A 27,069-nucleotide genomic window follows, 5' to 3' on the forward strand; every position below is an offset into this window, starting at 1 on the left:
TGATGTTCCAATTTAGATATTAAGAAACACTGTAAAGATGGTGACTACATAACCATGAAGTCTTAAGAATTCTGAGACCTGTATGCTTCAAGTGAGTTTAAGCTAAGCTATACGTACGATCTACTTAGACTGTGCTTAATGCTGTTAAAGTCTCAAATTTGTATAATAATGCCTGCTTAAATGAATGGATACATTTTACATAAAATTGAGACCTTGCACTAATCTTATGTTTAAATTTTGTAAACTCAACTGTGTAAACAAAATATACTTTAAGTTGCTCAAATGAAGTAAAGCCTGTTTGACTCTACATTCAGATAAAGCTTTATTATACAAAACAACAACTTCTGTCTACCTATTTAATGCCTTTTGACCAATAATCCTGGGAAGGGTTAGAATATAATGCAAAAATTTGTTTCATCATTTGTAATGATTCAGCACTCATTTCATAGCATATTTTAGTTCAAAATTCAGAAAAACTATGAGAATAATTAAGCTGTTTTCAATCTTAAATTTCTTTTCCCAGTTATAAGTACTGGGATATCAAAGGTTGCATTGAAAGAGCCAAAATCTTGAATTAAATTTGTTTATTTCATGATAATGGGTTTTAAAAAAAGAAGAAAAAAACCAACACAATACAGTAAATCTAGACAAATAAATTAAGGATGGACTTGAATTATTTTAAACAGAATTCATCCACAAAATAGGAACAAAGTATGGCAAATATAAACACCTGATAAGATTTAATATAAAAATACACCATTGCTGTTCTGGTAAAATTTTTTACATCCAAGCTGATCTATTACAGATTATGATTAACAGTGCAAGTTCACTTTGTTCTTACAATAGTTTTAATATGGTTAAGATGAATTTTTTACAGTGAAAAAATGGAATTGAAAATGGCAATATGTTTAGAGCACTTTTTTGTTCTTAGTTTTATAAGGAAATAATTACAAAATTCATTATTACAAATCATGTCAGAAAAGCTTTCCAAAAATATGAGATGGAAATATCTACCTCATCAGTAGAAAATTTATTAAAAGTTTTTAAAAACTGGCTTGTTAGAAGTCAAAAAGGTAAATATATTAAATAAAAGCGATACCAGAAAAATTTCCAGTTATGTCATAATTTACAGTGCAGATCTCTCAGTAAAGGCATGTAGGATGGGTATTGTCTTAGTTCCATTAAATAAATCACATGGGCCCATTCCTCACATGTTACCACCTAAATACAAGCAGGGATATGTGTCTGCAGTCAGACAGATACTGGCACTTCATGTTGCGTTTTTCTAAATTGGTCTTCATAGCGTGCTCTTAATGGCTTCTCTTGCAACAGAAAGAGTTGAACCACCACTATGGACTTCCTTTAAATATGGTCTTTGCTGTTTTCCCAGCTTACATTCTCCTTCCCATTGAGCTCTTTTTGTATTATGGGACTAAATAACAGAAAAAATTAGTTAAAAGAATAATATTCATCAACATATAAACATAATAAACTTCAGTATGCATTTTATTTTAGTATTAACCATATGGTGCAAGGAAGCCCTAGACTGCTACACCAGAAAAAAAAAAAAAAAAAAAAAAAATTCTTCACAGGGTCCAAAGATGGATAACAACAAAAGGGACATCCATATGAGGAAATACATTGTAGCCCATATATTCAAAGCTTGGGAGCCAGACACTTTAGAGATTTTATTGAGATGTATAAGACTCTGAGAAGTGAAAGAACAAGGGTGAAATTTTCACTGTTCTGATTCCAGAACTACAGGCCATAAATTCAAATTACTGGGGAGGGGAGGATTAGACTGAATTGCAGGAATTTTTTTTAGCCAGTGAGTTAATTGTCAGTGCCTCCACAAGTGGAAGAGGCTGACAGCATGGGGAAATTAAGCTCAGCTGGATACATACCTACATAGAATAATTTAATTACAAATAGATACTGGATATCTATTGATTACAAATAGATACTGTAGCTTTCAAGACAAATTGTGCCTCTTTTATTATTCTAACGGACAACGGATGCAGTGAGGTGTGCGGGTAGGTCATTCAATCATTAAACTGGTGTTCATTGTTGCTGCACGGACGTGCAGCAGTTTTTCTCCAGCACTTGTCTAGACATAAAACGGTTGTCTCTAAGATGGGGTGTAGTCTCGTGCCTTTGCAGCAGTTCATGGCTCTCAAATTGCCCGATATATTGAGTGACTAACCAGAGGTGGTGGCAGAAGTGTCAGGAGTGGTCAATTATTTAATAGACCCACTTGGGATTGAGGTTGTGGTGGGTGGACCAAAAGTGTTCCACGATTGCAGACTGGTCAGTCTCAAGCAAGGTGAATCGCTGTGTCGTGTTCTGCAAGGCAGTCTTGAAGTCTCTCCTATGTAGCAGCTGTCACAGTCTTTGAAGGCTATGTGGTATATTACACTGCTGCATAAGAGAGGGGTGACAGGGGTCTTTACACTGGAAACTAGAAAATGTAAGCTTCTACCAGGCAACTACACGCATTTTATGCAGTATTCTCTGAGGATTTTCGAGATCTGGCCCGACATGCCTGGATAGTAGAGAATGTAGGCGGTAGGTATATTGGCCTGAGTTGGTGGTGGTCTCGGGTGGACTGTGAGCTCCTGTGCTTGCAATAAGCACTTGTCTAATACATGTGTTGGGTAGCCACAACTGATTAAATCAGTCCTTGCTCTAGGAATCTCATTTCGCCTAGCTTCATCTGTGCTGGAATGGCTCCAAGCTCTGGAGAATAGAACACTAGTTTAATGATTGAATGACCTACCTCGTGCTCTCGCACACATAACTGTGTCCGTTAGAATAATTAAGTTTCAATTTTTCTGTTGAAAAAGAGGCACTATTTGTCCCGAAAGCTACAGTATCTATTTGTAATCAAAAGATATTCAGTATATATTTGTAATTAAATTATTTTACTGGCTAACACTTAAATCATTTACCATGGATTCCAGTACAACAGGCCCATTTATCCTCATACCACCTACAGAGTCAAATAGGTGGTTTCTTGCTGCCACCACATGGCTAATACTAATAAATAATCAAAGGAATACACCAAGTAATCAGCTAGTCATTAAATAAATAATTATATGATTTTGCTTGAAGAAATAAAAATTTATAGTAAAAATCATGAATGGTCATTTAATGAGCATAAAAACAATTAAATTACAGATACAATAGATAAATTATCTTACACTTATATTATGAGCAATTTATTTCAATGTGATGTCTAAGTATTTCTAATGCTTAGAGTTTGTTTCTTGCCATTTCTTTACAATATGCTGATCGTTGTTTTTTTTTCAACTTCTGCAAAACTGGCAGTGCAGCAAAAAAAAAAAATTTGCATATAAAATATACTATTCCATGCTTATTATTAAATAACATTAGCTTAAAGAATGAAAACATGTCTCTTAACCACAAAAAGTAAACAATATCACTTAAATAAAAAATTAATTTTTATTATATGATCACCTCAAACCAAACAGACACCCATTAGAGGGGCATTCCATCTTGCTCTTCTACACTGCTTAAATCAGAACAGTCCATCTCTTCATTCATGCTGCTCAAATATGGTTTAAAAATAAGATGAGTGCAAATAGCATAGCTTCATAAAAAAAAAATTCTGCAGCTCATTCTTTCAAATTTTTGACCAGCTTTGTGTTTTCCACTCTTGCTTCTTAAAAACTCATGCACTGCAGCCTTCCAGGCATTATTTTCAATAGCAGTTATGTTGCCTACATCTAGCTTAACTTGTGGTCCCATGAATATACTACCTTTCACTTTTGGGAACATTAAACACGAAAGCTATCACCAGGAATAACCAAGTTTTGATAAATTGCTTCAGTAACCCTAACTTGAAAGTGGTAATAGGAAGACCTTGTCTAACAACTCATTTAAAATGCTTCACATTTTCAGAATCATCCTTATTATGAACTAAATAAATTACAGAAATTTATGAAAATTTCTTATTGTTGTGAAGCAACACACTTCAGATATCCCAGTGAGTTGCTGACAAACAGATGCCACTCTGCCAGACTGATCCATTCCAACCTCTTCATTCAGATATGAACACTGTAGAATAAAGGAGTTGCAACTATGCAAAAAGATGCCAACTGACATGCCTTTTCCTGAAGGTACGTATTGCAACTAGGATCCAATAAACTGCACACTTTAAAGAGTGCAGTTTCTGGATCCTAGGGATATGTTAAGAGCACTGCATTTAATCTGGCTAGACCTAATTCTACAAGTCATCTAATTCTTACTCATTAACGAAATACAGAAAAATGCCTTAATATGGTGATGTTGGCAAGTCACCTGATAGGCAACCCTTGAAAATAAAGTTCCCACGTTAGCCATTAATCAACAATTAAAATGAGAAAAAATAAATTCCTATTCTCCTAAATATAAAAACTTTTACTGCAATAGTTTCTGAAGTGATTTTCTTATTATTTTCATAAAGAAATTGAATGGAAGAACCTGCCAGGTGACCCACAGAGGTGGACTGCCATACGACTTACCAGGTAAACCCCGGTGACCAGATGCCAGTGTGATTTTGGCCTTAAACACTAGTACAAAGCCGCTACAAGTTTTTCCCGGTAAGAATTTTTGACCCAGTCCACCTCTGGTGACCCACCACCATCTTTGCAACTATTTGGTCCTTGAGGTTGTCACAGACATTCTCTCATATATGCCAGACAAGCTGCACTTGCTACCTGGGAGTCTAAAACTCTGATGGAACTGATATTCGGGTGACACTCAAGTCAAGTGGACCCAATTTCGGCAAAGTCCAGACGGTCTGACAGCCAAATCCTCTGCTTGCACCTTCATGATGGTGGGACTGTTAGTAATCCTGGGTATAATCTCCATGCACAAGTACATTGTGGGTGACCACCGAAGTGTGAACCAACATAAGCAGGGGGTCGAGGTGTGGCACCCACACCACATGGAGGAATGCCTCCACTCTGTTACCAGGCAGTACTAGGTGGTAGATGACTCTCATCAACCGGTGCAATACCACCACTTTACTTATTGGAGGCTTGAAGTGGTGGAACCCATTTTTAGTCTCTAGAGCCAAGTTCCGGTTAACCCTTCCCTATCTGTTATATCATGCAGTATGATTGATGACTTTTGAGGTTATGATGAACATCGTGGCGAGATCCAATATTCCTTACATTTCGAGGGTACAGCTCTAAAACGGAGTTTGCAGGCCGGCCGCTAGTTTGTACACAGGACCGAACCTATTGGTAACTCTCTAGGAGACTTCTGGATCAGCTATTGTATAATCTTGCTACCTCTACTCTGCCAGACAGTGAATGGAGGGAGTCCGAGTAGTGTATATGCGGGGAGCATTGTCAAGGCCACGTTATGTCAAGGATCTGGGTATATTCTTACCATGTGTACGCCATATCCAAAAATTTCATTACTTCATACAGCATGTCCCACCCACTTTTTCTTACTATTGAATACACCATGAATTGTCAAACTAATAGAGCAAGCTTATCTGCAAAAATATCTAAACCTCCCAAGCACTTCCTAATTAATTTCACAAATATACGTGGTCTCAATTCTAATCTTAACGATGTCCATTTCCACTTGCAGTCTGCCAAACCTCATGTACTTTTTCTGACAGAATCTCAGTTATTGGTTGATTCAACTACTGCTCATCTCAGATGCCCAAATTATTTGCTGTACGATTCCTTTCGCCTCAAAGGTGGTACTTGTTCATATGTCCGTTCTGATATTCCTTGTCAGACACTTGGTAATTTGGAATCTACTCTTTGATCTTCTCTGGCTTAAAATCTCTCTACCTCGTTGTGTAAAATTCATCTGTTGTCTCTACCATTCTCCCAACTCCACTAATCACTTGGAGCTCTTTGACTTCCTCTCTTTGCAACTTGACTTTCTCTAGTCCAACTTTCCTGACAGTGAGGTAATTTTCCTTGGTGATTTTAATGTTCATAACTCCAACTGGCTTCCCTTTTCTAGTCACACCGACCCAGCTGGTTGAGATGCTGAGACTTTTGCAATTACTAATGACCTTGCACAGATTGTTCATTTACCTACAAGAATACCAGACAATCATAATCATACAGCCAACACGCTTGATCTTTTTCTCACAAATAACCCTTTTAAGTACATGGTCGAAGTGAGAGGTCCTTTAGGCACTTCAGGTCACAACTTGGTGATTGTCTCTTCTCCAATGGGGCCTTTATCTCATGGCTATTCCCAACCTCGTGTTGCTTGGCATTACAAGAATGCAAAATGGGATGACCTGCGAGATTTCTTTTCTTCTTTTCCTTGGTCGGATTACTGTTTCAAAACTTCCGACGTCAACGTTTGCTCAGATTGTGTGTCAGTGAAATTATTCTTGCAGGAATGGAATCCTTTATCCCACACTCCACTTTAAAATCTCTTCCTTTATCTAAACCTTGGTTTTCCAATAAATGTGCTAAGGCTGTTCAAGAGAAGAATGTTGCAATTGGCTTGTTTCTAATTCTTCAGTTTCATTTTCTGCCTACACCAAAGCTCGCAACAATTGTAAATCAGTTATTAATCAGTCCAAACTAGAGTTTGAACAGGCTAAGAGTAGAAAACTTGCTTCTTGCCCTAATGGTAGCCGAGCATTCTGGTCCCTTGCCAAAGCTTTTGGCCACGTTTGCTCATCTCTGTCCAAACCAGATGGTTCTGTTGTCACTTCAGCCAAGGATAAAGTTGACCTGCTAGCATCCCATTTTTCTTCCAACTCTTGTATTAATCATCTTGGTAAAACACCTCCCACCATTCCCAACACGCTCCATTCATTGCCTCCTGTGGTCTTCTGTCAAAAAGATTTTGACGAATCTTGATGATAAGAAAGCTCCAGGTCCTGATGGTATTTCTCCAGTTCTCAAAACCTGTGCTCCTCAACTTACTATTTTTTGCTGCCTTTTTTCACTTTTTTATTCCAAAGGTGTTTTTCCTTCTGCTTGGAAATTTGCTCATATCCAGCCAGTTCCTAAAAAGGGTGACAAATCCCTCCCATCCAATTACTTCTACTCTTTCTAAAGAAATGGAGAAATCAATTAACCGCCAACTCGTAAACTACCTAGAAATCTTCCGTCTGATCAACAATGGCCAGTATGGATTCTATCAGTGTCAATCCACTGGTGATGTTCTGGCTTATGTTACCCATTTATGGACTAATTCAATGGAAAGGTTGTCAATCTTCAGGTAATTCTCCAGTAGGGCCAAGACAACTTAGTTGATTTCAACCCTTCTAAAACTCAGTCTTGTCTTATATCTCACAAAAATGATTCTTTAGTGACACTGATTTTTAGGCAAAATCTCTCTTTTGGGGATTGCCCTGACCTCTATTCTCTCTTGGCACAAGCACATTACAAATATTGCTTCCTCTGCATCTAAAAAACTTGGTTTTCTCTTTCGCTCTCGGCATTACTTTTCTTCCAAATAGCTGGTCACTCTGTATAAATAGCAAACCCGCCCTGCCATGGAATATTGTTCCCACATCTGGGGTGGTGCCCCCAAAACCTCTCTCAGGCTTCTTGATTCCATTCAGAAGAGGGCAGTTAGGTTAATTAATGGTTCATCTCTAACAGATGTCTCTCCACTTGCTGTCTCATAGATGTACTGTTTCTGCTGTATGCCTCTTCTACAGATACTTCCATGGGCACTGTTCTTCTGAATTGGCTTCTATAATTCCTGCTCTCTCTTTCAAAACAGTCCGAACACGTGCTGCCAACATCCATTTACTGTCCAACTTCAAACTCACGGAACCAACTTTTCATCTTCCTCGTTTATTCATTCAACTGCCATTTTCTGGAACAACCTTCCTTCATACGTATTTCTTGAAAATTATAATCTACAGAAGTTCAAGTCCAATGTCAACAAAAATATCTTCTTTCGTCTTCAACCTCCAACCCAAGCACAGTATTAAGTACTATAGTTTCTAACACCTCTCGTGTTTGGGGCTTACATAAAAAAAAAAAAAAAAATTTGGCTTTCTGCTTGATGAGTGGTAATACCAAACAAGCATTGAAACTGTATTTGTTTATAGTTTCAGGTTGTGGTTTTCTTCTCCCTCTAATTCAATAAACAACAGACTGAACCTAGTCTTTTTTGAAAGATTTGTTTTCATGTAGAAGCCAAAACACAAAACCCAATATCCTCTTAATGTCCACTAATACTATGAGAAAAAGATACACTTTCAAATTATGCATTCTGTGAAGTGCATATTTGAAATAAATTCAGAAATAAGCCTAAAAACAAAACTAACAGTATTAAATAAACATTTTTTTCAATATTTATATATACATAGCAGATTCACACATGTAAGTCTTTTAATCGGAAAAAAGAGAATAAAAAAAAGTGATGTTTCTGTTTTTGTCCAAAACATTTTTGCAATTTTAAGCAGAATTAATTTTTGCTTTTTTTAAAAAAGTTTTAAAATTTAATTTATTTAAAAAAAGTATCAATTCATTAAGAAAATATGAAATATAGACACTGTTCAAGCAGAATTCAAAAAACCCAAAATATTTTCTACAAATTGAAAAAGCTCAGCACTTTTCAGGTGACCGGTCACCATTTTTGCTACACATTGTGTAGCAAAAATGGCCACCATCACCACTACTGGGTTAAAACACCTCACTAAAATCATAACCTTCTTCCTGTTCAACAGATGATCCTGCCACCTCTGAAATATAAGAAAAGTGGAATATAATGGAATTAGTCCTCACTGTGTAGCACTACCACAATAAACAAGGTATTCTAGTATATCCAACATTTGATTTTTAACCTTAAGGTGAATCTATCATACAAAAAGAATACATCAACCATGAGTTCCTTCCAAATTCAAGGAATCACAAAAGATAGGCTTATAGCTACCAGCAGAACTAAGGCACCCATTACTTAGCCACCCATAGACATTCTAAAATATACTTTAGATGCACTGCAAAACTTCATGCTGCTTTTAACACCTATGTTAAAAGCAGCACAGAGTTTTGCAGTGCATATGAACATTGTTAAAAATGCTTTGGAACAATGTAGTATTTTCAGTATCTGCAGACACAAAAGGATACTGGAGAGAGCTTATAATTTTAAAAATGGTAACTATAATCTATAATCTGAAAGTATTGTACTATACATGAGCAAGTCAGGTAAGTGATTATTTACAATGTGTGAAATTGTAAAAAAAAAAAATAAATAAAATAAAGCTAACTGCATCCATGACAGTACACAGGTTTCACTACTTGTCACTGATTTGTAGAGATCTGGGTTCAAATCCCATTAGAGATCACAGGAATTTTAAACAGTGTCTTCAACCAGGGATAGTCAATTTCAAGCAGGCACAGTAAAGTTCCCCATTACATTTAATTATTCTGGATTGTTCAGCTTGAAACATGCAAACTGACTGAACACCCATGTACAGACCACATATGCTGCTAATGCTCCATTAAAAATAAAAATTCAGCACTAACTGCATCCAACAATTTTTCAGCAATTTTGGAAATTAAAAAAAATTTGAAAAATCAAGATTCAGAATTAAGACTATATGAAGATATGAAAATGGCTGTAACAACACTGCAATGCATTGCTATTTAGCATTTGTTTCCTTAAAATGTTAGCATTGATACAAATGTTCAAGTGTTAACTTTTTTGAATCTCAAAAAAAAACTCACTTGGGATTTTTATAATTTTGCATTGTATATCAGAATGCAAATTAATTGTACAAGTTTTTTTCACCATCATAAAATTCTCAGAAGCATGTTTGAAATTTGAGGGTTTGTGAGATATTAGTAACAAATGTACAAAACTCTGTATGCTTTGTTAGGATTCTACACCCAGCACAATTGTAAAAATATCTTTCAGCTTAACTGAATGAAATATGCAAGATTCATCCCAACACAGCACTCTGCACAGTTTTTAACATCCCAGTTACTTCATCAGAAAAGCTTCAACTTTGGCTCATCAGAAAGTCTCCTTTCTACATTAAAGGGGGGAAAAATAAATAATTTCTCTGTTAGGTCAAAAAAATCATACAAAAATAGAAAGCCACTAGAATTAGCATTAGTTGAGGCATATGGATACAAGAAAGCAAGCTTGTCAGCAAAAAAAAAAAGAAACCACCCTTCCTAATTCACCCATCCAAGTCATTCCAAATGTCTGTCTAGTAGAGCCTTAAACTTATTTCAGCTATCAACTTCCACAACAGATGGAAGTCTGTTCCAGCAATCAACTACCCACTGGCTAAAGACAAATTTCTGCACATCTATTCTGCAACTGTCTTTCCTCAACTTGAATCTATGCCATCTCAGGTTCATAATCTGAGCAAGCAGAAGAATTCCATCAGCATTGAACCTGCTCAAACCATTCAAGGCCTTATACACCTCAATCAGATCACCTGGCAGGTACCTAGTCTCCAGATATTGCAACTGGCAGAACTTAAGCCTTTCTTGGTAAGAGCACCCCTTTTTATTTAGGAAAAGGGGTTTTTCTTTGGGTTCCATAATATATATATAAAAAAAAAAAAAAAAAAAAAAAAAAAAAATTGTCACATCTGGAAGAGCAGGAACTAAAATAATAGTTATGTATTTCCACCTATTAAATATTTTAGTTCCAGCTCTTTCGGATGTGACAATATTTCTTATATAGAGCACGCATTCATTCCTCTCAATCTTGTTGCCCTTCTTTGTACTCATTCTAGCAACTCTAGATCTTTTCTAAAATGAGGCCTCTAGACCCGTACTCAGTAGCCAAGGTGTCACCTAACCATTGCCTTATACAAAGGGATAATCACTTCCTTATCTCTGCTAGCAAAATTCCTATATATATCACTGACAAGACTCCATGACCTGCTCTTGCAGCCCATCTGCACTGCTCAAAGTAACTTCATATCCAACTGCACAATTACCCCCAGGTCTTTTTCATTCTCTACTTCTGAGTGTAATACCACAGTTGGTAAGTTTCTCTTCTGTTACTGCTACCCATATGCAGTACTTTGCATTCGTCAATGTTAAACTTCAGCTGCCACTTCTCAGCCCATCTGCCTAACTTTTCTAGATCCTGTTGCAATAGCATACAGTCATTAATCACCCTGCCAACCACTATCATCTGCAAACTTGTTTAACACATTCATTGCATTAACACAAGCATTCAACAGTAACCCAAGTGCTGTGACATAACACATACAGGTGGTCATTCTTAAACAGTCAATATATGAGTGTTGTACAAGTAAATGAACTGCTCAATTCTGTCAGCACAGTGATTGAGTTCTAGGCTATTAGCATCAGATTCATTTTTGTTTATAGCTGTGTACGTATTCTATTTGTAATTTTCTTATATTGAGATGAGTTAATGTACAGAGAATAAAGTTTTAATAAAATTGAGTTGAGTTTTGTTCTGATTTACAGCACTCGATCCAAAAGTAAGTATTTGCTTTTAGCTATGAATTCTAGACTTTTCAACCATTATTTATGAATTTTCAGAAATGTTGCTGTTTCTCAACATTCCAAAAATTACAGCACATTGAATAGGCTTTCTCAAATATAGGAGGCAGCAAACATAGGTATGGAATATGTTTTTTAAAATTCCATTCTAAAAATCCGTTTGAAGACTGTTATAAACATTTTTTTAGAATACAGTTTGCTTAATTCACACTTAGTCTTCCACTGTTAATAAAATACAGTGGATATTTACTGATGCTAAAAAATAAAGGAAATTATTTACCTCATCTATTTTTCTCCTCCATATTCCACTACACTGACCATCACATTCAGGACAAGGACGTTGTAATGCATAACCTCCACATTCAAAGCAATCTAATGATACATGATCTGCATACCAACTCACTCCACATCTGTAACAATAAAAACCGAAGTAATTAGCATTTTATATGACAAGTTGTACAAAACAGGAAAAAATACTTAAATTGCCTAGGGAATTATTATATTCAAAATGATTAAAAGCACTTCAGGACTAAAGATACCAATATCAAATGTTGTTGTGTTTATCAGAAATGGTAATGCATTAAATGACCCAAAAAGTTTATGCAAATTTTTAGAATAAAACTAAAACATACATTAAAGAAAATGAACCGAAACATTTTATTCAGAAAAGAAGCTCAATAATGGATGATAGCAGCTGTATTCATCAGACAAGCAAAATCTTCTGTTGATGAAGTGGGGCCTTCAATACATGTGTGTGGTACAGGTTCACAGAATGATAACCAATGTGATCATTTAGTATCACTGACATTAGCCATTTATCACCACACACCAACAACTGGTCCAAAAATAAACCAATGTAATACAAGACCAGCAACAAGGAAATTTATTTTTGGAGTTTGTTGTCAGCTGCAAGTTTATGAGACTCATTTTCTCAGTTTTGTACACTTTTCCCAGTCAATGCAAGGGAAAAAAAAAGAAATTCTGTCACTCATACTGAATCTTTCTGCAGGCACTTGTCATGTCTGGTTTCAATACGACTCAGCAGCAGCCTTCATTTGTTGAAAGTAATGGCAGTCTGTTGTCCTTCACAGGTTGCATTAGCAAGCGACTCATCACCTGTTTAAATTTTTACAACTATGTTTGGGATGTGCAGTCACTCACTATCTTCTCGAAATGCTGTGCATATCTTACAAGCTGCTTGTGTAGCATTTTTGCCCAGTTGTACTCAAAGTAAGCATGTTCAAAAAAAGCTAACTGAAGTAGTCATTTTTCTGACATAGTCAGATAAATTGCCATCTATAATGGCTTCTGCCTATTTTTAAGTTTTGTAGTTATTTTGTTTGATATTTCAAAATATTAAACAAAATTGTTTTTGTCAATGGAGTGTCTGGTATGGCGTTTGTGTAAAATACATCTTCCCTATGAAAAACCATAGAATCACCACTTGCAATAGGCAATCATGTTGTAATTTTGAAAGCTATCAACAAAGTAGCCATGTTACTGGAAAACCAATATCCAGTGGTGCCCCATCCCACATGGAAAACAGTCACAAGCAGCCCAAGACTTGAAGGTTAGGATTAACACATTTTCTGCATCCGACACGTAAGCATCAAACAACATAAAAGTGATGTACATATGCACTCATTCTTGAGCAGTCAGTAAACAAATGCTGTAAAAGCAAAGGCTCATGAAACTGACAACTGCTCAATATCAGCCCACTGACTGAACTCTGTGCTATTTGCAGCAATGCTTAGTTCTTGTTTACAAGGCCAGCTTATGCCACAATTGAGCTTTCTCCTAAACAGGGTGTCAAAATTTAGGGGGTGCAAAATGCCCCAAAAATTCACTTATTTACTGTAAATTTCAAGTTTTAGAGGGCACACCAAAAAATCTCACACAGGACACTGATAGACCTGGGGCTGGTTCTGCTTGTTTATGGACTTGGTACACAGTTTTATTTGTTCTTTGCTTATGAGGTTAGTTTATGTATGCAGAATATACTCTTGATGAAAGTTTGTTTGTTCTGATTTACAACTCAGAACATAAGTGTTTGCTTTTAGCTATAAATTCCAGATTTTACTTTCTAACCATTATTTTTAAATGAATATTAAGAGTCACTCCTGAACATTCCAAAAATTATGGTACATGTATGCACCCTCTCAAACAGACTGCATATAATGATACATCTACATAATGCAACTGGTTAAAACAGAGTTTTGGATATATGTTATGACTGTACTTTTCAAAGAATTGCCATTTTCCATTGTAATACAATCACAATTGTTTTATAAAAAAAAAAAAAAAAAAAAAAACAACTCTTTGAACTAAGAAGTGAAGATTAAAAATACTTGGTCTCTTTTTGTTTAGTTTGAAGCAAGTTTTAGGTGCTTTTAAACCCCCATGAATTTTTGCAATATTGTAGAATAAGAAACTTACTTTTTAATTATGTTGATTGAATAGTTATATTTTAGCCATAAAGTGTTTGTAAAATTATTTCCTTTTTTATAAACATGCATGTTATAATAACCTGCAAAACAGTGAATACATACAAGCTTCAGTCTTCAATCACTGCTATAGCTGATTGGTACTACTGTTAGTGAGAGAAAAAGAAAAGGGGGGGGCGCGAGGTGTTTCAAAGTGTGCAAGCAATTTTAAAAAAACAGAATTTTGAAACTTAAATATCTGTATGATTAGTTAGCCTGCAGTTCTTGCATTTGTTTGTAACTTTTTCAAATGTTAATTCTAGTGAAATGTCTTGAGCTTTAGCGAGATAGATATACATACTGTTATTAATGCATTATTCACAAGCCCAAGAAAAAAATGTTTCCCTTCCAAAAGCAGAAGAAAGTCTGATGAAATGAAACAAGCTTTCACACTGATTTCAAGTAGTCTCAACAGTAACCTTGGATGCATTTCTCAATATAATTCAAGAGTACAGGATAGAAAAACTATTTAAGCACTTACAGAAACATCTCTTTATTTCTCCGTTTATTTAAAGTAAAGAAAAGAGCAGTCTTTCAAAAAGAAGTTGAAAGAAACTTAGAAAAAAGTTCAAACTTCGATGCAAGCAGGCCACTGATTTAATTATTTGAAAACTAAATAAGTTAAATTTGAAAACTTTTTTAAACAAATAATGTTGCCACAAACGAAATACATCTCAGATCCAAGTTCTTGCACTTCAAAAATTTTTTGAAGTTTTTGCAAAGTAGTCTTCAAGATATATAGTATTAAGTTTATTCTTAAACACAGAAGAGGTCTGCTGTGTGTAGTATATAATATTATGTGCAAGCTAATCTGTTTATGCATGTTAGTACTATGTTATTGTTGTAATCACTGTATCAAAATTTGTTTTGCCCAGAGTCAATATTATTTTTATTTCAGATGTTTGTCACTTGTTTAAAATGCATTCTTTTCAAACCATCATTCAACATAATTAAAGAAATGCTAGGTTTCTGAGCCTATGCATGTGATAATGCAAACTCACACTAAGTTCAGGTTATAGAATATGGCTTAGAAATACACTTCAGGTTAGATCAGTAGGGGGGGGGCGCACAGTGCAGTGAACCTGTTTTGCTTTTTCTTGTCTTTTATTATTATTAATTTCATACCACCTGTACTTAGTAACCATCCAAACACCTGTTACTGTTTAGTTCTTATTCATGTCAGAAATAAGTTATTGACTTCAACTGTAATTTTCAAGCATGGAACAGCCCTTGGATTCTTTTTATTTCAAAATCTAGTGAGGCATATATAAGTGGACTGTAAACAATACCATGTTTATATCCCAAGTTCTTAACACAAACTAGCAAAATTAAAACATTCACATCTCTGAGGAATCCACTAGTGAAGTGGTTTGAAAACTATGGGGAATACCCCCACCACAGATAAGAATGCAATTGTATAGTGAAAGTGAAGAAGTTGAGTACAATAAAGATATTAAATTACAAGTTCTGTTACATAAAGTTTGGAAACCACTGAGCTACTCTATTCTCTTCTGCTGTGCATTCAGTTACAGATTTCATTTTTATAAATAAGACTTACCTGAGAGTAATTACTGTAGGTGTACTGTTACTCTTATACCCCCTAACTGGGGGGGATAAGAGAAACAATACAGTAATTACTCTCAGAGGCACAGTATAAAAAAAAGAAAAGTGAAACATCAAATGTATGTAGAAAATTCTTTTCACAGACATATCTCCGAGAGGGAATCAGCTAACATATTTCTCAGTTGCAGCATAATGTAATTATGTAATCAAATGAATTTTCTTAATCATCAGATACCATCCTTTTTTTTTAGATAAGGAAAGCACATGCTAATGTGCATGGTGCAAATGAAAAGACTAATGAACTGTTTGCATGTCTGTTACTGGCTACTGTTGTGTTCTCTAATTATATCATATTAAGTTTGCTTTTGTTGTCATAACCCAAAGTACATTCATGCAAAAAAAGTCCAGTAGTCTTATCCAGAATGTAACCCAGACTTATTTCTTTATTGTCTATATGAAAAATGACTTGAGATATGGGTTTACCTTAACTGATAATTTCTAGCAATGCATCAATCACATAACTGGAGTAATACCCATTAGGGGAGCTTCACATTACACTTACCCTCCTCCTTCCTCCTCCCAATTTCAGTATCTCCTAGTTTCAAAGCTACTGTGAACTGCAATTGTAGTTTCATCTGATTAACAATCTGCACAAATTTTAAACACTTTTGTTTGGGTCAGGATAGCAGGTGACATTTTAGGGTATACAGTTTTGTCTGGTCTTTGTCAAGTACATTCCCTCCCCTCTGTGAGAGAACAGAAGAATTTTAATTCTTGCTGTCTTTGCCAAAATGCAGCAAGCAAGAGTTTTCTAATCCAAAAGGAATAGAGCTGAACCTGGAAACTGTTCATGTTCCGTTTCTCTGCAAAAACTTAGAAAAATAAATAAAATAATTGTAAAGTTAATTATTATGAATATTTTCATTATTTTTTAATGAAGCCAAAAACTAGAACCTATAGTACCTAGTACCATGGGTAAGTTTAAAATTGAGATGAAAGATAGTAAAGAAACATTAGTTTATTTTGGTGGGGCAAGTGCATTATTTTCGTACAGCAACTAATACATGATCTAAAGATTTGTTTTGTAAATAAGACCATACTAAAAACAAGTCATGAGTTAGGTCAGAATGCATTTATCTGCAATACTGCCCAGGCATGATAGGAGGGACTAGATGGTAGAAAGCCTTGTGGATTCTCTGAAGGCTAAGAGGCTCTGCAAGGCTTTTGGAGAATTTATGTATATTTAAGTGTGGTTCCCCCTCAGATTGAGGAAATCTGTTTTTGTAAAACAAAAACACTCTGGTAGTTTTATTCTTCATTTGTATACTGCATAAGTGTAAATAAGTTATTATACTTAGCTTTAAGTTATAACTAACTCAGATATCCAAAATCAATGCTACAAGTAAAATACTTCAATAGATATACAAAAATTCAAACTAGAGTCAGCTATCCTGTGTATGTGCATTTCATAAATTAATAATATTACAGAAGTATAAATTAACAGTGGGTCAAACTAGAAAGTTAATTAAATAGCAATCCCCATATTTAAGAGAAATTGTTAAAAAAAAAAAAAACACCACTTGCTAAATAAATATTTTATCAAACATACTCACGTAAAACATGAGTTATAATTATTTCTCAATCCCTCTATAGTTAGCATTTCCTTAGGAAAGTGATTAACTGCCAACTCAATTTCCAAAATTGAGGGATTTGGTTTGTTGCTCAGACTCTCAAATGAGTGCAAATAAATGGCTGCAGTAAGGCAGAAGTCAGAGTTTGACTGCCTTTTGAGCGTTCCTGAAAAGGAAATTGTGCAATCCTTAATTATTTTGTCAATTATAGACATAAAATACAAATAAAATATAAAGTCATTTATTCAGCTATCCTGTATATGTGCATTTCATAAATTAATAATATTACAGAAGTATAAATTAACACTGGGTCAAACTAGAAAGTTAATTAAATAGCAATCCCACATTTAAAGAGAACTGTGTTGAAAAGAACCATGTTAAATAGTTTGAGAGAATTTTCTGGAAAAAAAAGTATTTTCTTGGAAAAGTACAAGTTACAGCTGGGTGACCAAGTGGTTTTAAAGTGAAAAAAAAAAAAAGAGAGAGAAAAAGAAAAAATGTCAAAAGTACATCTTGCAATTGCCAAAGGATTAAATAATACTGTATATACATTTTTTCAAGAAGGATAAGAGGAAAAAAAAAAAGTTTGTAAGTTGAACTAGCTGTTGAATTCATTACTATAAAACCAAAATAATTAATGCTTATAAGCAAAAAAGTATTGGGATGGCAGAGGAAAAACAGTGGAGGTATATAGTAATCAATTCTAATAGATTTTGCACTTAAATATTTATGCATGTATTGTATAAATTCAGGTCACTTCTCCACAAAGAAGCAAGACAATGTTGATAAGCTATTTAGAAATAAATAGCTGAGAACCCAGTTAATCATACAAATATCCCTCTACTTATGCTACCCTGATTGCTGTCTTTTCATGTATACTTGTACATCCATAACAAATTACAACCAAAATCTTCTTCCTTTATACATCCAACAAACAGTCAATGATAACTCATTATGCTGAGGTCACTCAAAAACAAAATATCCAGTCCCATACAAATTTAACATGGATGAAACCAATTTATTAAAAAAAATACTTAAGATTCATTTACCAAGGAGTATGTGCCAAGATTTAAGAAATCTAATGACTGCTTAACACTTTTCCCAGGAAGGAATGCTACAGAAGATTTTAAAACTTAAGCAATGCTACATTACCACTCCATTAAACTTGAAGTTTAGGTTGACTGTTCTTTGGAAAACCAAAGTTTTTGGTTACAGAGTTTCTCAAAAATGGTATGAAGATTATTTCTGCCCCAACTGTTCAGTCAAGATAGCATCAAAAATAATCTTGCAGGGAAGTGGAACTACTTCGTATATATTTTTCTGGAGCAGTGGTTCCCAAACTACTGAGATCTACGGACCCCTTCAACACACACACACACACACACGCACACACTTATGTGTGAAAAAAAAATGAGAAAATTATTTTATTACATTTTTTTATTATAATATGTCACACACACATACACTCACACACGTGTGGGTGTGTGTGTGTGCAAGTCCAAGTGAGTCCTCAAGAAGGCCAAAAAGATGAAGATAAGGTTATCTGTTGAGCCTAAATAATTTTCAAAGCTTATTCACATAAGCAAACCCTGCAGTGAAAATAACTCTTACTTATTAATTGTTTCACCAAATATATTTTTCATATTTTTCTAGTTGGTTGGTTGATTAGGGATTTTTCTGGCATATCAGCATCTATAGCCATAGTGCACCAACATGTCTAGTGACATGGTTCAACTGTTCATGATCTTGCTCAACTTGCTGACAAACTGAATGAGTATTTTGCATCTACATTCACACATGAGGAATTATTTAGAAAAGTGGCTACCACAAGTTTAACAAACTAACAGCGAGCTAAACGATTTTGTAATAACTGAGAGGAAAGTGGAAGGGAAAAATGGTTGAAGTTAAACATAAGAAAGGTACCTGGAGTGGATAGGATCTACCCAATTATATATGAAGTGAGGCAGCAAACCCATAGCCATAATTATGAGAGCATTCTTGGATTCAGGGAAGGTCCCCCACAGACCAGAGATGTGCAAATGTATCTCCAATTCACAAAGAGGAGATACAAGTAATTACAGACCTGTTAGTTAAACTTTGTTCCAGGGAAAATAATGGAGTCACGGGTTAAAGAAGTAATGTAGGATCATCCAGACAAGGCTGCAATTATACTTCAGACACATTATTAGCATTAGCATTAGTAGAGGCATATGATGCAAGAAAGCAAGCTTATTCAGCATCAGCCAAAAAAACGCACACCTCTCCCATTTCACCCCTCCGTTCGTTCGAAATACCTGTCCAGTTGAGCTTTAAATTTGTTTAGGCTATCAACTTCAACAACAAGTGATGGAAGTCGGTTCCACCAACCAACCACCCGCTGGCCAAAGGCAAATTTCCGCACGTCTATCCGACATCCGTCCTTCCTCAATTTGAATTTATGCCCTCTGAGGTGATTATTCTGAGAAAGATGAAGAATCCCATTGGCATTGAGCATGCTCAAACCATTCAAAGCCTTATACACCTCTATCAGATCACCTCGCCGGTGCCTAGTCTCCAGACTCTGTAATTTGCAAAACTTAAGCCTTTCTTCGTAAGAGCAACCCTTTGTTCCATTTACTAATCTTGTTGCCCTTCTCTGTACCCATTCCAGCAGCTCTACATTCTTCTTGAAATGAGGCCTCCAGACCTGTATACAGTACTCAAGATGTGGCCTAACCATTGCCTTATACAAGGGAATAATCACCTCCTTATCCCTGCTAGAAAAATTCCTGTATATCATTGACAAGACACCATGAGCTACTCTTGCAGCTCGTCTGCACTGCTCAGAGAACTTCATATCTGCCTGCACAATTACCCCCAGGTCCTTTTCATTCTCCACCACTGTCAGTGTAGTACCACAGAGTTGATACATTGCTCTGGGGTTACTGTTACCCATATGTAGTACTTTACATTTGTCAATGTTAAACTACATTTGCCACCTCTCAGCCCATCTGTTCAACCTTTCCAGATCCTGTTGCAGCAGCATAGCGTCAGTAGTGTCCTTAACGACCCTGCCAACCTTTGTATCATCTGCAAACTTAGACATTAAACTTGATATCCCATCATCAATATAATTCATAAACACCAAAAACAACAATGGACCCAACACTGAACCTTGAGGAACTCCACTAATAACATTAGTCCACGTTGAGCAGTGTCCATTGATTACCACTCTCTGTCTTCTGCCACTCAACCATCCCCTTATCCATAGCAGCAATTTGCCTCCAATGCCACACTGCTCCAATTTGTGCAGCAGTCTTCCATGTGCAACAGTATCAAAAGCCTTTCTAAGATCCAAATATATAATATCAAAGTTATTCCCTGCATCCAGTTCTTTTGTGACTACATCATAGTATCCAATCAAATTGGTCAGGCAAGACCTGCCCTTAACAAAACCATGCTGCGTCTGAGCTATAACTGAATTCTTGTCTAGATGATCCTGCAGTGCTTCTTTAACCAGTGCCTCCATTAATTTACCTGGAACAGAAGTTAAACTAACAGGTTTGTTAAGGGGAAATCTTGTCTGAACAATTTGAATAGATATTACAATATGGTCACAAAGGAACTTGATGCAAAAATACTGTAATCCTGATATCATATACTTTGATTTCAGGAAAAGCTTTTGATACTGTTGCACATAAAAGATTGCTGTACAAATTGCAGCAGTGTGGCATTAAGAGAAAGTTGCTGCTATGGATAAAGGGATGATTGAGTGGGAGAAGACAGTGGTAAAAAGATGGATGCTGCTCTTTGTGGACTTATGTGATTAATGGAGTCCTCCAGGGTTTGGTATTGGGCCCATTGTTGTTTTCTATATTTATTAATGATATTGATAAATATAGAAAACATAACAAGGTTAGCGGGGTGGTTAATGGCAGCATACTACTACAGCAGGATCCAGAAAAGTTATGCAGGTGGACTGAGAAATGGCAATTGAAATTTAACATTGACAAATGCAAAGTACTGTATATGGGTAGCAACCCCAGAGTAAGGTACTAACTGTGTGATACTACACTCAGTAGTGAAAAATGAAAGATTGGAAGGTAACTGTGCAGTCATATGAAGTTTTCTGACAGTGCAGACAGACTGTAGGGACAACTCATGGGGTTTTGTCAATGATATACAGAAGAAATTTTTCTAGCAAGGATAAAGAGATGATTGTACCATTGTATAAGGCAATGGTCAGGCCACATCTTGAGTACTCTATACACGTCTGGAGGTCTTATTTTAGGAAGGATGTAGAGCTGCTGGAACAAGTACAGAAAAGGGCAATGAGATTGGAGAGTGGAACAAAGGGATGCTCTTACCAAGAAAGCTTTAGTTCAGCAAATTGCAGCACATATGGTCTGATTTTTAATGTTCAGGAATCATTGCCTTTACAGCACTGTTATGGCAAAAGAATCCTTGATAGACATTTTCACTTTATGCTAAGCAAGCCCCTACTTAATATAATGGACATTTCCCCAAAACATACTACAAAAAAAGCAAACAAATTGAGAACAAATTCTCCATACAAAAGGATATTCTGTTTGCTGACATTGATAGTTGCATATCAGCAAGCAAACATTTAAATAACATAAGGTACATTGTTACAGGCTCTTTAGTAGAAGCTGATTAACTTTTGCCTTTAAATTTACAGATTACATTATGCGCTTCACTCAACATTGCAAAACGTATATTAAACTAAATGCTGCTGGCATGCTTACTCTTTTCTTTGACAGCACACAAAGAAATAAATTGGAAGGAAGGGAGGGTTGCAGGAAACTTATCTGATATTAAAGTGAGTAAATTTGAATAAATTTAAAGATTAGACAGATGGGCAAAGGAAATGGGTAATAGGTTTTTGGTTGTTGCTATATAACAATGATTCCTTCACCATTTTGACACTACTGATTGTCTAGTCTAGTGTATTGTTATTTACAGAATAAAAACTTATTTGCCACTGCTTGCAAATATCTAATAGTTTTTTTTTTTTTGTTGTTGATATTCATTAACTTATTCCATAACAAAATTAAAATATCTGTAGATTGGATATTACTGGAATAACTGACAATCAGCACACAGTATAAAAAAACTGCCAAGAAATGTCAAGTAGTATATTAAAAGAACTAAAACACTTAATCTTTGTGAAATTTAAGTGTTTATTTCCAATTGTAAATCATATACAGATGGTAATCAAATTTTGCAGTACATTTCTACCACCTTGGTGATTGCTGTGATTGCTACCCTGTCTCCTTGTAGCCAAGTGGTCAACCAGATGGGTACAGACTTGCACATGCTTGAGTTTACTGTGGTTCAAGCCCACATAACTACTAAACAGTGTTGTTTACAATTTCTATCTGATGAACCCATCTAACCTTATGTGAGTGTCCCAGGGTATAAGCAGAAAATTAAGTTCCATTTGGCCATTCTGTTATCAAGAACAGAATGACCAAAAGTTTAACCTATGATCTAAACAGATATCTAGACCTCACACAAAAGTTAAGTGCTTTATTCCTTTTTATTAAAAGATATTTATCTACATTAATTTCTTGGGAGAAAGACCAATCCTTACAATAACATTTTTTTTCTCTGTACTTAAAATATCAACAAGGATTTAGAAATATCATCAAATTGGCCTCTAAATGGTTGGGTTACTGGAATGTTTTCTTTCCACCATCAGGGCCATGTTGAACAGGTTCATTAACAACCTCCTTCCTGGTGCATACAAGACCATAGTAACACTGGTTTTTGTTTCTCACATTACATAACTTTTTCACTTACATTTTATTGGCTTTAGATTGTCCAGACTCTTTTCTTACCATTTAAAAAGCAATTTTACAAAAAGTTTAGTCGTTGGCAAAAAAAAAAAAAAACATGACAAGGAACTCCAGCCTAGGTATATTGAACTTATCATTAATAAGAATTAGAATTACCAAAAAAAAACTGCTTCCAAGAAATTATACACCTTCTAAAAGGCCTGGCTTACTACAAGTACAGTAACTACCCGACTTATGCAAGTTTTTGCCCACCGGTGCAAACTGAAAAAAATGTGGAAACTTATTTTGCATCTGTAAGGTTAATGGAGGTATTGTGAAAATATTGTAATGTGAACCCAATAACATGTTTTTTTTTTGTAATTCGTTCCAAGTCCTTGGAAGCTGAAAAATTCCCTATATTACACACTGTACTAAGTTATTTATCTCTCTAAAAGGTCATATTTATAATGGAAATTGCACTACACTTTCATCATTATATGTTCCCGTTAAAGGAATTAATTTTGAATGCCTTTGTGACATTTTTCTAAAGCACGTTTCTGGAGGTCACACCCAAAAAACAATTTGCACTTTCCTATTAGCGCAATCTATTATAAACAGGTAGTAAACTATCTTATTGCATTTGCGATAATCCCGATAACTGCAATTCTGTGGGTTTTTACATTCCAGTATGATGAAATTTGTTCCCCTTCACTGAAATCTTCAATCATATAAAAAACAAATTTTCAGAAACTTGTCTTCGCTCCTATTTACGTATTATAATGAAGGGAAAGGACCCAGCGGAAGGTGTAAGTGCTGGCAGTGCCAGGAAACAAAACAAAATTGATTTAGAAATTAAGATGATTACGAAGTATAAAGTAGTACTAATAATAATAACAAAGTTATTATTATTAGCTATATGGTGCAAGGAAGCATGAGGCTTATGCTGCACCAGTCAAAAAAAAAAAAAAAAAAAAAAAAAAAAGACTTCCTTGCACCATATGGCTAATAATAACTGTAAATTAGCCAGAAATGTGTTGATGTAAGTTTGTATGTATTCTGTTGTTATGTTCTGGCCACTTGGCTACCCAGAAGCATAGTCAACCTGGACAAATGATTCTGGGTACTCGTCCACACCACGGGAACACCACCTTCCTGTGGAAGGTGGTGTTCCCGTGGTACAGTAGAGCAAGTAATGTCTATAAAGAGACTGACTCACCTAGTGATGCCAAAAGATGGGCAGGATTTTATTTCAACCAGCACCACAACCTGTAGTGCTGGTTGAAAAAAAATAAAAATATATATCTATATATATAAAAAAAGAAAGACACGTTGAGATAAAAAAAATAACAATAAATAAAAAACAATAATTAATAAAAGAACAATAATAATAAAAAATAATAAATGTGCTGGTAAAAAAAAAAAAAAAAGAATCTGTGCTGGTTGACACACCGAATGGAGGTATTGTGAAAATATTGTAATGTGAACCCAATAACATGTTTTTTTTTTGTAATTCGTTCCAAGTCCTTGGAAGCTGAAAAATTCCCTATATTACACACTGTACTAAGTTATTTATCTCTCTAAAAGGTCATATTTATCATACTCGGTGCTGGTTGACACACCGATTGTCAACCAGCACCGATTTATTTTTTAAATCAGCACCAGTCACCCCTCTTCCACCAAATAAAATAATAATAAGTGCAGCCATTGTCAACCCACTGCAGGATGGAAGCCTCCTCAACAATTCTTGCTGAGGGAAATGGACCATAATCTGCCATGCTGGTCCAGTGCGGGTTGGCAGATCGACCGTATTCAGCAGTCAGGGGCTTGAAACATAATTAAATTTCAGACAAAGTCCAAACTTCATTGGAAAGAGCTACATCTGTTCACTGTCTGTTGGAAAGCCAGCAGCACCAGGAGCTGCTGAGAACAGAAATGCCAGCGCCAGGAGCTAGAGTTGCAGTGGATACAGCAGACTCAAGCCTCCACGATTTCACAGAACTTCAAGTAATTTGGCATACACCATACCGCATTACACATCCAAGGCTTCCAGATGCAGAAGAGTCTTCCACCTAAGAAATATTGCAGTTGCAAAGCCAAGAAGTTCTCCTGTTTATTATTATTAATAGCCACATGGTACAAGGAAGCCTGGGGCTTATGCTGCACCAGCCAAAAAAAAAAATTCCCAAAGAGTTACCCTGAGAGAGAGAGAGAGAGAGAGAGAGAGAGAGAGAGAGAGAGAGAGAGAGAGAGAGAAGTAGAAAGGAATCACCAAGAAAGAGAAGAACAATGATAGCCAGCTCAGGACCCTGGCTTTGCCGAGCCCATACTCACCAGATGTGAGCCCCTGGGGTTTTATTAACTAGAATTGTCTCGCTGCCTTCTGCCATAAGATTGAGATTACTAAAATCATCAAGAGAAGAATGATGATATCCAGCTTAGACCCTGGGTGTTTGTCATCTATTGCAAGGGAATTAAGTCTCACTGCTTCAACAGTGAATACTATTTTATAGGACAGTGCGCATATAAAAGAACATACCAAAGGAACATGTCAAAGGATCAACAGTGTTCATGTGCTATATCGAAGATGGAACAGCTATTAATAATATGGATGGAAATTCAGATGCTAGTGCCACTGAGTCCGATGGTCATTCAAGCAAAAGCAAGAAGTACAGTAAACCCCCGCTATTCGCGGTTTCGCGATCGCTGATTTAATATAAAATGAAACCTAAAAAAATGTGAAATTTAAAGCGCCGTGAATATTTTCCCCCATAAAAAAACATGGGCGTGGCTAAAACTATCTTTCCTGGTCAAAACAGCGCTCAGTGGGTGGGGGAGAGGGGTGACAAAATCGCGAGTGTGGATGTTTCTCGCTAATCCTTGTTCAGTATGTGTTATGCGCTTGTCATGGAAGGTTTCGTCGTTTGCTTTTAATTTATATGCTTATAAATTGAATAAATTTATCAATTTATAAATTGATATGCTTACAAAAGTACCGTTTTGCAGTGTAAAACAGACTTTTTCGAGTGTGTTAACGGAAAAAAAGTGACTTTATTGTGGACAAGTTCTTTCTAACCCGTACAAAAATATGGCTACGAATAATAAGGGAAATGGGAAAAGATCAAAGGAGGTGATGACATTAGCGAATAAAATTGAGTTATTTGACAAAATTTCTAATGGTGAAAGTGTCTCCTCGGTGGCAAAACATAAAATCAATGAGTCAACGGTACGATCAATCAAAAAATCGGAAGAAAAAATCCGCAGTAGTGTCCGTGAAAACGCGCTAATTGCTTCAAAAATTTGCTCTGTAACCCGTGATGTTAAATTAGAAAAAATGGAAAAGCTTTAAATCTGTGGATAGAAGACCGAAATCAAAATAAAATTCCGTTAAGTTCACTCATCATTCGTGAAAAGGCAAAACTCCTTTATCAACACTTTAGCGAAACTGGTGATAGCACTGGCGGGATAAGTTTTTTAGTTAGCAAAGGCGCTGGTTTGAAAGATTTGTTTGAAATTTCTAATAAATATTATATTTATTATTAAATTGTTTCTTATTTTCATTTCGCTGCCATATGCTTGCATTTCACTATGTACTGTCATTGTACATAGTCATTATGAAGGTACGTATAATACATACATAGACAATTTTAGACTAGTTTTTCTTATATATTACATACTTTGGAACGGAACCCCTTTATTACTAGGTGAGCCATAACTCAGTATTCGCGACATTTCTCAGGAACGTAACCCCCGCTATTCGCGGGGGTTACTGTATTTATGAAGATATTAAGGATAAGTACGGCGAACCCAAGCAAAGTTCGTGGCAAACAACGGGCAGTTTAATGGGTTCAAGAATCGCGCTGGTTTCCAAAACATTAAAGTATGCAGTGAAGTCGCCAGTGCCAATTCTGCAGCTGCATAGAAATTTTGTTACATGTTGAAAAAAAAAAATTGATATAGGCGGCTATTCAACGCAGCAAATTTTTAACTTTGCTGAGACTGTTCTGTATCGGGGGAAAAAAAAAAAAAAAATTCCGAATCGAACATACATTGCCAAAGAGGAAAAGACAATGCCAGATTTAGAGGCTTCAAAAAATAGGGCCACGCTCTTGCTTGGGGCTAATGTGCAGCGGGAGATTAGAGATTAATATCACTGCCTACTCGTGCATTT

At 35.6% G+C, this 27,069-nt stretch overlaps 1 protein-coding gene across 1 annotated transcript in view; it reads right to left on the reverse strand.

Moving 5' to 3' along the window:
* Positions 1 to 569: 569 nt before the first annotated feature.
* The window catches only part of LOC150084406 (protein pinocchio-like), a 32,703-nt gene continuing 6,203 nt past the window's right edge, over positions 570 to 27,069 (reverse strand). The window contains exons 2-4 of the mRNA XM_090375210.1: positions 17,107 to 17,290; positions 11,728 to 11,857; positions 570 to 1,432 (exon numbers count right to left, since the gene is read on the reverse strand). Coding sequence (XP_090231336.1) covers positions 1,298 to 1,432; positions 11,728 to 11,857; positions 17,107 to 17,153 — 312 coding nt within the window. The 5' untranslated portion in view covers positions 17,154 to 17,290 and the 3' untranslated portion in view covers positions 570 to 1,297. The remainder of the gene's footprint in view (positions 1,433 to 11,727; positions 11,858 to 17,106; positions 17,291 to 27,069) is intronic.

Source organism: Mastigoproctus giganteus, chromosome 6 (genome assembly GCF_048544385.1).
Source record: "Mastigoproctus giganteus isolate SK-2022 chromosome 6, ASM4854438v1, whole genome shotgun sequence".
In the NCBI taxonomy this organism is placed as follows: Eukaryota; Metazoa; Arthropoda; class Arachnida; order Uropygi; family Thelyphonidae; genus Mastigoproctus; species Mastigoproctus giganteus.